This window comes from Aplidium turbinatum, chromosome 13 (genome assembly GCF_918807975.1).
Source record: "Aplidium turbinatum chromosome 13, kaAplTurb1.1, whole genome shotgun sequence".
NCBI classification, from domain to species: Eukaryota; Metazoa; Chordata; class Ascidiacea; order Aplousobranchia; family Polyclinidae; genus Aplidium; species Aplidium turbinatum.
This window is the reverse complement of record NC_137484.1, coordinates 18,489,110-18,505,461: the sequence shown is the minus strand read 5'-3', so window position 1 is coordinate 18,505,461 and position 16,352 is coordinate 18,489,110. Positions and strand designations below refer to the sequence as shown.

Genomic DNA, 16,352 nt, shown 5'->3' with positions numbered 1-16,352 from the left:
ACAATATGCAAAGAAAGAAACACCAGTCACCACATGCCACTGAAATACACGCACCATAATCTTCTCTGTTGAAATGCAGTGGGCAAGTTTCTTATCTCTGCATCCTGCAGGCATGTGCAGTTTTCCACCAGCCCAGGCCTCCGGTGGATAGGTAATGATAAGTGCAAGATGGTTTAAAAAGTAAGGTAAATGCATAGACATATTGCTATTCACTTTATAGTAAGTCTTTATTTTTAAGCAGACTGATATATTTAGTCACATTAAATTAGCAAATAAATCTCTGCATCATGTCTGGGCCAACTGTAACATTTAACAGTGGACGAAAAATACCAGTTGTGGGACTCGGAACGTGGCAGGTACACTTGTTTTTTATCGAATAGGCGTATGCACTGTCACCACTCCACGGTTTTCTGTCATTTTTACTGCAAAGTGTAGAAACTAATTTAATTTTATTTTGTGCACACAAGAAATAGGTTTGATTGACAACAAGTTGGAACCATGCTAATTGCTAATGTCAGAGGAGCCAGGGTTTGGTGAATTATGCTACACTCTGCTAATGTTTCATGTTTGTTGCACATGTGTTATTAACTTGTTTTTTGTATGTATGAATAAGAATGCACCTTTTGTGCATCTCATTGGATAAAAAGTTACATCCAATCAACCATACATCAACATAGGTTGAAATTCTGCTGTGTGTAAATTATTCATTTTCCCATGACAAAAAGTAACATGAGTATCTTTCCTCCCAGTTATACAATGAATGGTATGATGTTTTTATAAAACTATTAAGTTTGTACACTTGGTTGGTGTACTTCGATTTGTGTATTCACAAGAAGTTCGCGTTGAAGGTTTTAAACCAACTAGCACCATAAAAAAGATGACAAAAAGAAACATTATATGTCTGAGGTGTGATTGGTATAAAACCCGAAGAGTGAAGACCTGAAAATTTTATATAAAACTGTCTTGTATATAGTGCATGTGCGTATTTGCAACCATTTTTTTGAGATCTCTGAAAGTCATACTTAATCACACTTAAGCAGTTATGTACTCTTTTTTTATAAATATTTTCATACGCATAAGCAATAAGCATGTAATAATTTGTTGGTATTGTTGTGTGGATTAAATTAGCAATAGCGCATTTTATGTTTGCTGTTTTAATCCCAAAATGCGTCCAAACAACACTGTCATTCTAACAGAATAATTCTGCGTGATCCACCAAACAAAACAATTTGTAAATAATGCTATGACCGGATAGACACGATGACCTGGATAAAAGTACTTTTTGACATATTTATTTTCATAGGTCACTTAAACTTCAGGATGCCATTTTTTGTAAGAAGCGGAGTTTTTCTAAAAACGTAATTTGAAAACCAAAAAACAAGTCACATAGTTAACGTAGAATGATAAAACTTACACAAGTTGTGATAACATTCATAAATTTTTTCTGTAAAATTTTTTAAATTGCAAAATATTTACAAATTTGTAACGTTAAGCAATTAAGTCGATGGTTGCAAATATGCACATGAACCTTATCCCTATATGAAATTATTACTGCATATTTTTCAAACCTTTTGTTTTTAGTAACCGTTTTATTGTTCCTGCATTGTACAGTACAAGCTGGTGACAGCTGTTGTAATTTCATGGCATAAGCAGCAAGACCGTAAAAATTGTGCAATGTGATATACAATACATCCTCTGAAGCGTTTATGAAGCGAAAGTAAGTTTTTAAATAATTTTTTGTACATGTTGTGTGTTCAGTCAAAACCTGGTGAAGCCCAGGCAGCTGTTGAAGAAGCTATTTCGTGTGGATATCGTCATATTGATGGTGCTACATTATACGGAAATCAGGAAGAAGTTGGGAATGGCATCAAAAGTAAAATCAATGATAAAACAGTTAAAAGAGAAGATCTGTTTATTACTGACAAGGTATTATCTTGTGTGTACGAATGACTTTTTTCATATTTTAAAAAGTTAATACTTCGGTAATTGTTTGGATATCCCTACAGACATAAGTTATTCTTGTGTCTAGTATTTTTTAACTTGTGAAGACTAGGCGTAAATAACCTCCCTGGAAAATATTCCACTCAGACAAAAAAACTACCCTGGTAAACATCCCCAAAATGTTCCACACTGATAATATTACCCCAAAAAATCCTTCTGAAGTACCGTACGGTATGTAGTAAATATTTCCTCCCAGTAAATATTTCCCCCTCAATAGTTGAAACCATTTAGTGCAGTGTTTCCCAAACTTTTTTAATAATGCCCCCTGGACAACAAACAGAGTACCAAAAGCCCCCTTCGACAAAAGTAGTAAAACCAAAGTTATTTTCCACTCATCACAACTTAAAGTCCAACTCTAATGAGATGGATGAGACCGGTGTAATGTCATCAGCCTCTTGATATCGGGTTTCAATTTGGATAGGAACAATCTTAATCTAGCTATGTCAAGATGGTTTCTTTTGTTATCCAGAAGCGTTGTCACGGCACTTCTTCATCGTGTGTCACACGGCCGTAGCCCAGAGCATCATGCAAGCTCTGAAAGCACGCTCCACCAAATATGAGCTGGGAAAGGCAATGATAAAAACTTTGACCCTATTCCACACGTGAGGGTATTTCTCTTTGATTTGGGTCTGTAGCTAGAACGATTGATACACGATATTGAACTTTGGTTTGAGTGCAAAATCGCTTTGCAATGTTATTATCAGTTCCTCTTCAAAAATTCCATTTTTAGAAATATCACAGAATGGGTTGATTAATTATCCAGTCAGGGATTTCTAACTGAAATATATACATCCTGGAATCGAACTCCCATGTCTTGTGTACTTCTTGAAGATGATTGCTTTATGTTTATACTTCAACATCAGATGTGCCTTTGTCATTGGTATCAAGTTGATGCAAGCTCGAGAATTGGAAACATTTTCGTCTAGCTAAATAGTGCTGATACACCACGAGCTTATTTCGTTATCCTGAAGGGATAAATTCAATTCATTAAATTTTGAAAATATGTCTGACAAGTAGGCTATATCATTTCTCACAACCAGGACGTCATTCGCAAGACCAGGGTTACACTCACAATCCTGTAGAAATTCCACGACAGTTTTAAACAGCGAATAAAATCATGGAAGGTAATTTCCCTTGGAAAGCCATGGTACTTCGGTGTGGAGTAGGCTAGTATGTTTTGATGACAGTTTTCAAAGATAGATTAAGGCGAACACTCGATCATAATACTCTCGGATTGTAAGATCGGATTTGCGTAATCGTAGTGCTTCAAAGTAAGTCATGCGTTACAACCTCAACCTCAACAAACTTGTAAGCCTAAGGCACTACGAAGCAACGTTGCCAACATAATTGCCACAAAGCTGTTATAGTCACCTTCTTTTGTATTTCTTTGAAGCGAAACATGACAAAAGAATGGTTTGCAATCCTTTCCTTTTAACTGCCCCGATTTATTCTCAGTGCCCCCAATCGCCCACTTTATAGCCAGCGCCCCCTTCATGGTTGCAAACATCCCCAGGGGGTGCTGGCACCCAATTTAGGAACCACTGATTTATTGGGTGTATTTTTCCAGGTTGATATTTTCCAGGATGGGTTTTTTCTGGTGGGATGTTTATTGGAGCGGATATTTTCTGGAGCAATTTTTACCGAGTACTGTTATGAATCAAATATTGTTCGATGTTCCCCTTCTGCAACTGCAGAGTATTTCCAGCTAGACTAAAATTGCAAACAGACAGCAGTATATAGATTGTACTTTAAGATGGTTATTAAAACCAGCTGTAGTTTCCAGGGTTGTTTGATTTAAATCAAACAATAAAGAAATAAGTCAAATGTTTTTTTTAGCATGTAAAGCAAAAGACGTGCTAAAACTAAGCCTTAAAAGTCACACGTATTTCAAGAAGATGTGCTATTTTGATTAAAAATGATCCTCCCCTCTAAACAAACATAAAACAAATATTTAAAAAATCCAATTTTTTTTAAATTATGTTTTTTTTTCAACCCTGGACTGATTGCTCTTGTTTAATGTTTATGTGTGATGCATTCTTAAAGATCTGCTGTAGGCTACCGTATTGTTTATTGGGAGTAACTAATATTGACTATTTTAACTTTTTAAATGCTGGTAGTGTACTAGACTAGCCGGAAATTATCCTGTGCACAGCAGAGTTATTGTCTTTTGCTATCTTGAATGTAATGTTCAAAAATGTGTCAAAGAGCTTGAACTGGAAACTAAGAATGCTAGCTATTACTTTTTAATTCATAACATAGTTTAACAGCCGGTACTTATTATCCAGCTATGGTGCACCTTTCATGCAGCCAAGGATGTTAAACCAGCACTTGTAAGCACACTTCAGCAGTTAAAGTTGGACTATTTGGATCTCTATCTGATGCATTGGCCTATGGGGTTTGTGGTATGTATCACACTTTGGAATATTGTATATGTGGTACTCTGCATAATTTCAGTTAAGCTTATTCAAATAGAAATTCTATTTGGATTTCTATTAGGTTATCTAGCTGATCGAAATCGATTGTTAGCTGTTTATGATTGAACTGACTCGTGTGAAACTTCGTTTGTATTGATATTTTTAGGTTAGACTTTGTTAAGCTGAACACAATGCACTATTATCGGTATGCAAATCATAACGAACATGTTTCAGCAGTGAAAACAGGTCACTTCCGTTGGAGTAACAAAAGCCACGCGATTCTGTTTACTTGTCTGTTTCAAGTCAACCATCCAGAGTATCAAAATCAAACTGAAAAATTGGCCTGAACATTGTGAAGAAGGAAGCGTTTCGTTATCGTTACTAACTGAGAAACTCTCGTGAGTTTCGGGCACATTTCCGCTTTTATTGGCTTAGTTGTAAACCTACCGTAAAAGGGACGTGACGACCTACTGTTTTGATTACGCCTGGTCTGGGGTATGTGTTTATTGATTTATTGAACCGTGAAACACGTGCCTATCGCTGTGTTAATACTTGCGACTGCAGGCTGTTGCGAAACAATTCATTCGTTTGTTACATTTTATGTGTTACATATTTCTACAGAACAATGGAAATTTGTTTCCCGTCAATGAAAAAGGAGATGCCATACCTGATGACACCGACTATGTTGATACGTGGAAGGTGAGTATTTGTAGATATTCTATTTTTAATAAATTGTCCTACCGTATTTTAATTTTATTGAAACTACCCTCTTTTCATTTTGCTTCAAAGACCTGGCTTCTTTAAAGCAAAATAGAGAGGGGGTCCACGTCTTTTAGGTGCAGACAGTTCGGTGCTGGTCAAACAGGCGACACCCAATACTGAATTCAGTAATGTTCGAAAACTGGAAAAATTTATTGATAAAGCTTTCGCCGACGCAAACCTGGACTAACAAATAAATGCCGAACACGCGCATTAAAACAACAATATATTTTTATGTTTAATGTAACATTTTGTGTGAAAAGCATTGCCGGTTTAAGCAGCTTCACTCACGGAAGCCATGACGTATTTTTCTGTTCAATATGACATTTTGTATGAAAAGCATTGCCGGTTTAAGCAACTTCACTCAGGGAAGCCATGACATATTTTTCTGTTCAATATAACATTTTGTGTGAAAAGCATTGCCAGATAAAGCAGCTTTACTCACGGAAGCCATGACATATTTTTCTGTTCAATATAACATTTTGTGTGAAAAGCATTGCCCTACCTGCCAAGCTGATATGATCTGCAGACTTTACTAAGAATAGCACCTAAATGAACAGGCGCCACAGTGCTCCGTACCTAAATATACTGACGCCACACTGTGCGCGCCTATTTGACCGGCACCCAACTGTCTGCATCTGAAAGACGTGCTCCCAGAGAGAGAGAGGATCCTACTTTTATTAAAGTTAAAAGTAGTAATAATAATACATCATGTTTGACTTTGCGACAGCATGCACTGCACTAACAGATGCAACATGGCAACATCACACAACAAAAAGCCGCGAAGGGACATAGTCATAGAGTCAGCTGCTTCCATTATTTGACCATCGGTTGTGGACGACAGCGATGCCAAACCGACGTCTTTCGAGCGTTGCTCAGACGTTCTCACTCGCCACTCAGCCGACAATAGTAGTCTTTAATAGTTTTATTTGATTCTATCACCAAAGCATTATTTATACTTCATAAGTTAACCACTTTTGGTTTATTCGTATTATGTCGGCTGTGTAGCCGAGTGGAGAGGTTCTTGGTACAGCACTTAAAAGACTGTTTGACGCCGCTCAAGAACATGTCGCTGTGTCGGTGGCAAGACACCGAAAGATGTGCTTGAACGTGGACCCGAAGATTGGCTTACTTGCTTTTTCCGTCCACTTAGTGTAAATGTTCAACCACTCACTGTGATACGACATTAATCTTCTAACACTAATCTTCAACTGTGACACAACAAAAAAAAGAAATGAGTCATGCAACGTCATTTCTGACTGACCACACTAATACACAACAGTCAAGTAAAAGTTGATATTTGTCTTTTAAAGTCCACATTCTAACATTTTAGCAGAGTCTTGAAGAAGGCTTGTTTTGTAAGTCAAAAAACATGTTTTAGGCCATGGAGGAATTGCAAAAAGAAGGCCTGGTTCGGGACATTGGCGTTTCCAATTTCAATCAATATCAACTGACACGAATTATGAAAGAATGTTCAGTCAAGCCAGCGACGAATCAGATAGAAGTTCATCCATATCTTGTTGAAGAAGATCTTATCAATTTTTGCAAAGCAAATGACATTGTTGTGACTGCTTACGGCCCTCTTGGTTCACCAGGTCGTCCTTGGTAAGAGTCATTAGTGCACGTTTTTAAGCAGACAAGAAGTGAATCTTTGTGTCTACCCAAAATATCGTTAAGTGCCTCGCTAGAGACCACTCTCCTGCTCTTGATGGTTTGTGAATTCATGACTGTCTTCCGAGTGTCGTGCCAGGTGCTTTCACCAGTCGACTGCCCCGATAGTGCGCTGTAAAGCTTTCAAGCCGGCTACTGAATTTTGATTAGTGATTACTACTATTTTTGCATGATGTAGTTTAGGTTAGACTACAATAAAGCATAATTTAACATCAATTTTATATTAGGGCAAAAAAAGAAGAACCAGTGGTGCTTGAGAATCCTAAGATCATTGAAATAGCGAAGAAAATCGGCAAAACCCCAGCTCAAGTTGTTTTGAGATTCCCCATTGAAAGAGGACTGGTTGTCATTCCTAAAAGTGTCACACCAAGCAGGATCCGGTCGAACTTTCAGGTTTGTTGCAAATGCTCAACACAGTTTTATTGATCGACGTTGAAAAATAGACGACTGTACTATATAAGTCGTCGCTATGCTTTTTACCTATCCGGCAAAAGTTGCATGTTTACTTTGTTTCAACGTCTTTCCTGGCTGGGAACGAGCAGGATAATTTAAAATTAAGATCGTAGTTGGCGTTGTGTATAAACTGCGGTACAAACTTTTTTGTGAGGATGCTTGTTTGAAATTTTAACAAAATAAAGTGTCAAGACTGGGTATGGTCGGTCTTCATTGGCACAAGATTTGAAATCGTTTTCCAAAAAAGTTATTAGCCAAAGAAATTTTATCTATAGCATTTCGCTTCTAGCACTAGTTGCAACGTTCATCTGATGAAATTGAAAGTAAAAGTAACAACAAACAGGATGGTTTATCGCTTCACTGACGTTTCGCGCACCATGACAATGCGCATCTTCAGAGCGAATAACATACAAAATAAAATTTCACAAGGTTATATACTGCAGTGCGATTGAAGGCAAGAAAAAATAAAACACACAATATTTTAAAAAATTGGCCAATGATGTGTGAGCGGTTACTTTCCACATTAAATTACGGAAAAACTTCCAACAATAAACATAAAATTCGAAATAGTGACGACCAACAGAAAAAATGCGATTGAAGGCAAGAAAAATCGAACACAATATTTTAAAGTTGGCTAATGATGTGTGGTTACTTTCGACGTTAAATTACGTAAAAACTTCCAACAATAAACATAAATTCGAAGTAGTGAAGACCACTAGAAATTCGAGACAAAATTAACTTACAATCACGTTTTCAACTGTTTTTAAGTAGACTTGAAGCCTGCGTGTCGAAACAACAATGATTTATAAGGTTTTGGTAAAAGGTTTCGGTCGTTCCGGTTGAGTACATTGCAATGTTTTGATGTGATATTGATGAAGCAATTTTCTACCGTGGTGCGTTGATAATAATTACTTTCATTTTTCAAATTTTTTGTTTCTGACCAGTTAATTAAACCATTCTGTTTGTTGTTGCTTTTACTTTCAATTTCTTCAGATGAACGTTACAACTAGTGCTAGAAACGATAATTGTCCTGATGAACACCCGAACTTTTCAGTATATTATATATATAGCATTTCACGATAGTTTCTTTTTTTGAGAAATGACTTGTTGCCATTTAGGTTTCAGACAAAAGCTGTTATTTGTCATCCTACGTGGAAGCTCGAATCGGTTGTTCATAAGTTGTGCTGTTCTAAAAATTTTAAAGTTTTGCACTGGACGCAATAGCACAGCCTTCATTCAAACAGGAAGTAGTTTAACACGAACAGCTTTCGCTTGAATCTCATGCAATACAACGAATAGAAACAGTGTGATTGTTTGACTTTTTAGGCACAAGTTAATTTGGAAACCCCCCCCCCCCCCCCTTTGGCACGCGTATGACGTCACGATATTGAGAATAATGCTTTCAGTCTAAAAAAAAATTGCCTAATTTTAAACAAAATTGCATTAAAAGAGCGAGTTTTGCCAATACCAAACATCTCAGCCAGGAATTAGCAACAAGAAAACACAGAGACTAAGCTTTATTTCCGAAAAATGCCGAAGAAAACTTGATCTTATCCTTTTGCTATGCTACCGGACAGCACCATTTTACAGGAATATTCGTACCCACATTTTTGTTATAAATGCTCTCAGAATGCACCAAATTCAAAGTAATTTTTCAAAATTTTCTGGGGGAGGCCCCCAGATCCCCCGCCGCTAGGTGGGCAAAACCCCCCCTTTCAAAATTCCTGGCTACGCTACTGGTGATGTGTGATATCTTCGTGGTAGCTGGGCATTAAAATATAAAGCGATTTATGGTTTGTTTTTGGGTGTTGCATTTTTGGATGGTTCAGTTGCCATTCTCTGTATGGGTTGACTTTTCCGTGTGTTACTTTTATGTTTGTAGGCTTGTGGTTTTGTTGTACTTATAATTTTGTGGCAGTTGCTTTAAAAATGGGGAAAACTTTGTTTGGTCTTCTATTATTTCTTCACCAGAGAGCTGCTATTTTTTTGCTGAGACTTTTCGAGTATTTGTTCGAAATGACTTTAAAAAATTCAGTAATTTTCTGTTTAATTTTTCTGATAAAAAATATTTCCTTTCGGTGGTGCTAACTTTAGGTTTATCACACGTAATAGCCTAAGACATTGGATCAACGTCTAATTACAAGTCTGCGTCTTGTATTCCGATTGCCAAAAATTGTGTTTTCTATCACTAAAATCGATTTATGCGTGTTAACGAAATTCACTTCAAGTTTTTAGGACATTTTGCTAAAAACTTGGTCAATGTACGAAAAAAACTAGCCAGAGAGGATTTTTTTACTAGCCAGAGCTTTGCCTCTTTGTTGTACTTGTACTATTTATTGAGATAAGTCTGTTTTGAAGAAGGGGCATCTCGACTACGTTACTAAAAGTTTTTAGTGTTCTGTTCATTATTAGTTGGTGCTGTGTCGGTACCACTAGATTTTCTGCGATGTTGAAAATTTGTTGGCGCATGTATGGTGCCCTTTCAAGCATGTTATTGACTTTTTCCAAAGCACAACCCCGTGATCTTAATGGGTATCGTGCCTTAGTCCATTCTACACCAGAAAGATGGTCTCGTAACTCGGAATAAATTGCTGCTCACGTGGGTTTACTTTTCTCTGTCCAGTCTTACTTAAGCCATATAGTGTCAATCAACATAATGAAGACCTTCGTTTGTTGAACAAGTCACTGTTGATCCGCAGCAGTCAGTTGTGAAATGACAATTTTTTGAATTTCCTGTAGGTATTCGACTTCAATTTGTCCAAGGAAGACATGAACACAATTCTTGGACTCAATCTCAATTTCAGAGTTTGTGCCTTGGCTCAGTAAGTGTCAACTGTTGCAATAGCGGTGAACAAAGAGTGATTATCTAAACAGCTGCTAATGTGATTTGACTGGCTAGCTACAATAAGCCTTTTCGACTGACTTTGCAATTCTACGTAAGCACTACTTTACCAGACGAGTGTATTTTATTAATCGAAAATTCAACTCCGTTTGATATTGCTACGCCTGCAGCTCAGTGCTGCCATATGCCGCCGCTAAATGAATTTCCCCAGAATCGCTTCGTAAATTCCCAAAATTGCAATTACATTTCACCAGCGCGTTAAGTTGCAAATCTTGCACAATCGTTCCAGACTGTCTTCAAAAAGGGCTTTCGCTTTTTTAAGCGCCGGTTTTGGGAAGTCTCCAGCAAAAGCCTCTCTCTCGGCTTTTTCCAAAACCTCATAATTTTCCCAACTGAAATTTCTTCCGACAATTTTTAAATTTTCCCAAATTGGGAAACGAAACTGCCCATCTGGCTACGCTTCTGTAGCTTTGAATAAATTGTATGAGCTTTAAATTCGCAATGCTTAGCTATGACGAAATGAGAATTCAAACTCTCACAAGGCAGATCAGTGTCGTCAATGGGGAAATTCTATCAACTATATGGAAAAATTTGAAGTTGTTTGGGACAAAAATAGTTTTTGGGTTCCCGGGGGAAAAAAGCAAGATAACGATTGACTGGGAACAATGACATCGTAGCCCTTTGTTGTGAAACACCTTGAAGCTACCCAAAGACAATTTTTGATGAAAAAGCGCTCAAAGTCAAATTGCTATCGGAGAATTTTTGAAGCGATTGCCGAGAAGTTTATTTAGCGGTGCTTGATTGATTGTGTGCGGATTACAATTGTTTTGTTGGCTGTAGGGTTGGGATTTCGGGATCAAATTTGAAATCCCGGGATCGGGATAATTAATTAGAAAAGTAGGAAAATACACATGCAAGCTACACAAACCACATTTATTTATGGTAATATTGACGCAAAAACATGAGAGCTCCGAGAGTGTCGTTGTTAAGACGCTTTCTGATTTTGCTTGCAAAATATCCAAGAGCTGAAAATGCACGTTCAGCCTCAACAGATGTTGGCTTAATACTTTTCAATGCCTCATATATATTGTTCAGGTTTTCTGGTCTTTTTTGCTTGCTTCATATAGCAGCATTTCTTTTGCATTACTCGAGCGCCGACATCAATTTTGTGCCTCTTTACTTTCATCTTCTGCTACGAAAGCATGCGACTCTTGAGGTAAAGTCATTTCAGTGTCATGGCTACTATCTTCTGTAATGGCATTTTCATGCTGTTCAGTAGAGCCTCGATCCAATTCAACAGGTGGGCTTGGGAACAATCTTTGAAGAAGGTTCGTGGCCAGGGCAGCGAGTTTCTGATGCTTTATTTTATGATCAAGCTGATCCTGCGGTTGATCAATGTAGAAAGGTTTCTTGGGGTATCCAAAAACGTGAACCAGTTCGGCATTCCGACGCTCGTCGATTCGAAACCTAAAGCTTCTCTTCAAGTCCTTTCTTATTTCCAAATTTAGTTATTAATCCCTTTGTACTGGACGCTGAATACTGAATAGGCTGTGCCAAAAAATGGCGCGGTTCATGGATTTTTCCTTAACTTTCTGAAAATTTGTAGTGGACTTTTACAAACACAAACGTGAAAAAAAAATTAAATAGTGACGTCACACGGTCGCGCTGGGCGTTTCTATGGTTAGCAGTACCCATTTTCATAAAAATTGTCATATTTCGAAAACCACTGGAGATAAAAAGATGAACGTTACATCAAAAGCTGCAGAAGTGGCATGTTTGTATCTGCTCTAAGAACACTTTTTATTCTAGGACAACTTGAAAAATATTTATAAGCAAAAAACTCATTTTTACTATTTTTTGTAGTAGGGGAGATGCAGGACCTATTAGACATTTTTTTTCTTTTTTTGCTTTCATTTCTTCAGCTTATATCAAAATAAGACAACAGTTTTAGAGAATACGGTCAAGGTCAATGTTTTTTGACTGTGTAAATATCTTGACTGTCGAAATTATTTTTGTGAGGTTAAAGCTTATACATACTTTTTTAAAGAGTGTATAATCGGTCCTGCCCCTGAAGGACCTATTATACACAAGCAAACATTGAAAAACAAAACATGTTTTTTTCACTTCCATTGCAAAAATAAACACATAAAAATGTGAAATAATAATACTTAGTGTCCATAAACATTTTAATTGCCAAAGTAAGATTAATTAGCGTTACATCAATAGCTCTTAACTGTGTAAGAGGCGTCTTTATAAGGGGGGTGTTAAACTCTTTTCCGCCACAGCCAAAATTCACTATTTTTGTTGAAATGACTTTTGCAGCGTACATGTAATATAATGCTGCTAGAAAAGTAAGCTTTATTTTTAAAACGTACAAAAGTTAATTCTTCAAGTGCCTTAACTCATTGTAGGTCTGATAGATCTTGGACGTTAATGTTTAATAGGTCCTTCAAGGATTCATTTCAAAAGTGTGAAGGTGTGACAGAAAAGCTTGGAAGTTTGGCGACAATATCAGAGCAGGTTACTAAAAAAGCCATTGCCGTTGTTGATTATAACTGGAGTTGAGGTGACAAATACCAAATACACATTTTCGAAGTAGGCTATTGCTTGATGTAGACTCTTTATGGACAGACATAAAACGAAAAACATTGTTGTCAGTGCTAAAATCTTGCAATTTCGAGCAATTGCAATATGTCTGTCCATAAAGAGTCTACATGAAGCAATACTTCGAAAATGTGTCTTTGGTGTTTGTCACCTCAACTCCAGTTATAATCAACAACGGCAATGGCTTTTTTAGTAACCTGCTCTGATGTTGTCGCCAAACTTCCAAGCTTTTCTGTCACACCTTCACACGTTTGAAATGAATCCTTGAAGGACCTATTAAACATTAACGTCCAAGATCTATCATAGACCTACAATAAGTTAAAGCACTTGAAGAATTAACTTTTGTACGTTTTAAAAATAAAGCTTAGTTTTCTAGCAGCATTATATTACATTTACGCTCAAAATCGTTTTAACAAAAATAGTGAATTTTGTCCATGGCGGAAAGGAGTTTAACACCCCCCTTATGAAAACTCCTCTTACACAGTTAAGAGCTATTGATGTAACGCTAATTAATCTTACTTTGGCAATTAAAATGTTTATGGACACTAAGTATTATTATTTCACATTTTTATGTGTTTATTTTTGCAATGAAAGTGAAAAAACATGTTTTGTTTTTCAATGTTTGCTTGTGTATAATAGGTCCTTCAGGGGCAGGACCGATTATACACTCTTTAAAAAAGTATGTATAAGCTTTAACCTCACAAAAATAATTTCGACTGTCAAGATATTTACACAGTCAATAAACATTGACCTTGACCATATTCTCTAAAATTGTTGTCTTGTTTTGATATAAGCTGAAGAAATAAGAGCAAAAAAAGAAAAAAAAATGTCTCATAGGTCCTGCATCTCCCCTACTACAAAAAAATAGTACAATTGAGTTTTTTGCTTATAAATATTTTTCAAGTTGTCCTAGAATAAAAAGTGTTCTTAGAGCAGATATAAACATGCCACTTTTGCAGCTTTTGATGTAACGTTCATCTTTTTATCTCCAGTGGTTTTCGAAATATGACAATTTTTATGAAAATGGGTACTGCTAACCATAGAAACGCCCAGCGCGACCGTGTAACGTCATTATTTTCAATTTTTTTTTACGTTTGTGTTTGTAAAAGTCCACTACAACTTTTCAGAAAGTTAAGGAAAAATACATGAACCGCGCCATTTTTTGGCACAGCCGAACGCTGAAGCTTCTTTCAAAACGACTTGACAGAAGTTACATTTTGCTTTTTCTGTAGATTTACAAAAGAAAAAGTTTTGCCACACCTCGGATTTTCTCTTTAAACTTACTGTACATCTTCAAAATTCGCCATTCTGAGCTAAAATTTAACTTCTCCTTCGCTAAAAGATAGGGCAGAATTAACAGAAACTGTCCTAACAGCACCATGGCACAACCGTCTTTTTAACGCTAAAATACCCAGTTGCACTTAGGCTATGCTACGACTGAAGCGATTGCGTAGTTCATTGTTATGCCATGGCTGTTATTATTATCACACTAATGTGGAGTGTTCAAGAAAACCAGCTGATATAGTACTCCACATTGACACCACCATCAACGACGCACTATGCACTGATTGGATGCCTGCGTCCCACTCCAACAGACTGCCTTCCCATCCTTGCAGGCATCCAACCTGCTGAGCTTCGCCGTAAAGGAGCCATGATTTCCCTTGCTCGTTGCGCACTGGACCCCGACCACCTCCTCCACAGTACATTCCAGCGCCTACCTGGAGAACAGCAGCGACTAAAATCAAGACGCCCATTTGCGCCCGCCGCACGACAGCTTCTGAACAACGTTGAAGATCTTGGAATAAGTGCGGCACACTGGACAAGCTGCACATGGAACACGGAGTGGCAAAACAACATCTCCCGACTCCGTGATTTCCTACCCGATGTCGATCCCCACCCTCCGGGAATGTCCCTCGCAAGACTTGCGTGGGTCCGGCTTAACCGCCTACGAACCGGCGTCGGTCGCTTTCGTTCAGACATGTGCAGATGGGGCCCGGCTCCCTCACCGGGATGCGAGTGTGGTGCCACAGACCAGACAGTAGACCATGTCGTCCATGACTGCTCAATCCATCAACCACCACATGGAACGCTTGGACTGAAGGGCCTGGATGATGAGACTGTCGGGTGGCTGATGACCTCATGCCCAAACATATAGTCCGGAAGAAAGCTCATACGACGAAGAAGAAGCTGATATAGTAAACCTGCTTTAAAACCAAAATAATATGAGCTTCAAGCGATATGGCAGTATCACTTACTACCCATGGCGCAACATCAGCTTTTGTAGATGTTTTCTAGAAATCCCGGGATTATAATAAAATTAATCCCAAGATTGGGATCAGAAAAACGGGTTAAAATCCCGGGATTTCCCGGGGTCCCAACCCTAGTTCACTGTACACGAAGTTTGAGAAGAAAAATATGGTTCGATCTGAGTTCGATGCACTATCACGCGGGTCGTAGTTTATCTTTTCTCTGCTGCTGGTATTGTGGAGCACAGCGTAGGAAGTGTCGACTGACTTGAAGATAGCCGTCAACTTGACCAGTGCATCTCAGCCTTTTTATATGCACGAACCTTTTTTAAGGATAACTCAAAGTGAAAATCTAGATTTGATTTAAATGTATAAACTTTAGCGCTTCTTTAATCCTTAAGGTTCCGTGAACTTAAGTTTGGAACCGCTGAGCTTGGCGTTGACTAGTCGATAAAACGCTTTAACCACATTGGCTTATTTTTTTTTTTTGCAGGTTTGCCAATCACAAGCATAACCCCTTTCAAGAAAACTACTCTGAAAAGCAGACATCTGCTTAACGATTATAGCCTGTAATCAACCCACTATGATTAGCTTATTGTATATTTGTCATAACCTGCAACTTCTTCGCTTTATTACCTCGACATGATGCTGCTAATGGGATATCCACTACCGTATAGCGTGAGATCTACCGCTGTATTATCTGTGGGCAGACGATATATTTTTCATTTGTGTGCTTTACCTAGTAACCATTTGCTTTGCGTCACAGCCTCAAGTTTTAAGGTTCGCGGACTGAGCCAATGTCGTATAATAGCCCTAAATGTCACTGTCGATTCCTTTAACTGACTGTGTGGGCCAGACATGTGAAAAATTTTCTGCATTCCAGTATCTCCTTGCAACAATCTAGAATTTCCAAACGGTAAAGGGCTCCTCAAGCATTATACAGTAGGTCTATGTCGCATCTGAACTACAGTATCGTGTGAATACACAACCTCTAGTTTGATATTGTCGCTCATTATTTTTCATGGAATATATGGTTGGTTGATGCTATCAGTTGCACTGTATGCAAAATAAATGTATCGTGACTGACCACTGAAACTGAGAACCACTGGAGTAAACAATGACATCACAATGTAAGGTCTACTTCTACTTGATACAAACGTTATGCGAACTTACATAAATAATATCGATAAAATTACATTGTAAACGCTTATTGGCTGGTGCGAAAAAGATGTAGCCTACGATAAATCAAAACAATGTGTAGTAAAATTGTTAAATGATAATAGCATCACTGCAGCGAAGTGACAATTCAAGGTCTTCAAATCAAGCAGCCACCCCTAAACTCACCAGTGATAACTGGCTAAT

At 37.7% G+C, this 16,352-nt stretch overlaps 1 protein-coding gene across 1 annotated transcript; it reads left to right on the top strand.

Annotated features, from left to right (window-relative positions):
* The first annotated feature begins 223 nt into the window (after positions 1-223).
* On the top strand, positions 224-16,077 carry LOC145782194 (aldo-keto reductase family 1 member B1-like). The gene is made up of 8 exons (XM_082593964.1): positions 224-356; positions 1,759-1,926; positions 4,287-4,403; positions 5,037-5,114; positions 6,556-6,779; positions 7,073-7,238; positions 10,038-10,120; positions 15,484-16,077. The coding sequence occupies exons 1-8, from the start codon at positions 288-290 to the stop codon at positions 15,545-15,547; spliced, it is 969 nt and encodes a 322-aa protein (XP_082450090.1). The 5' UTR covers positions 224-287; the 3' UTR covers positions 15,548-16,077.
* The last annotated feature ends 275 nt before the right edge of the window (positions 16,078-16,352 follow it).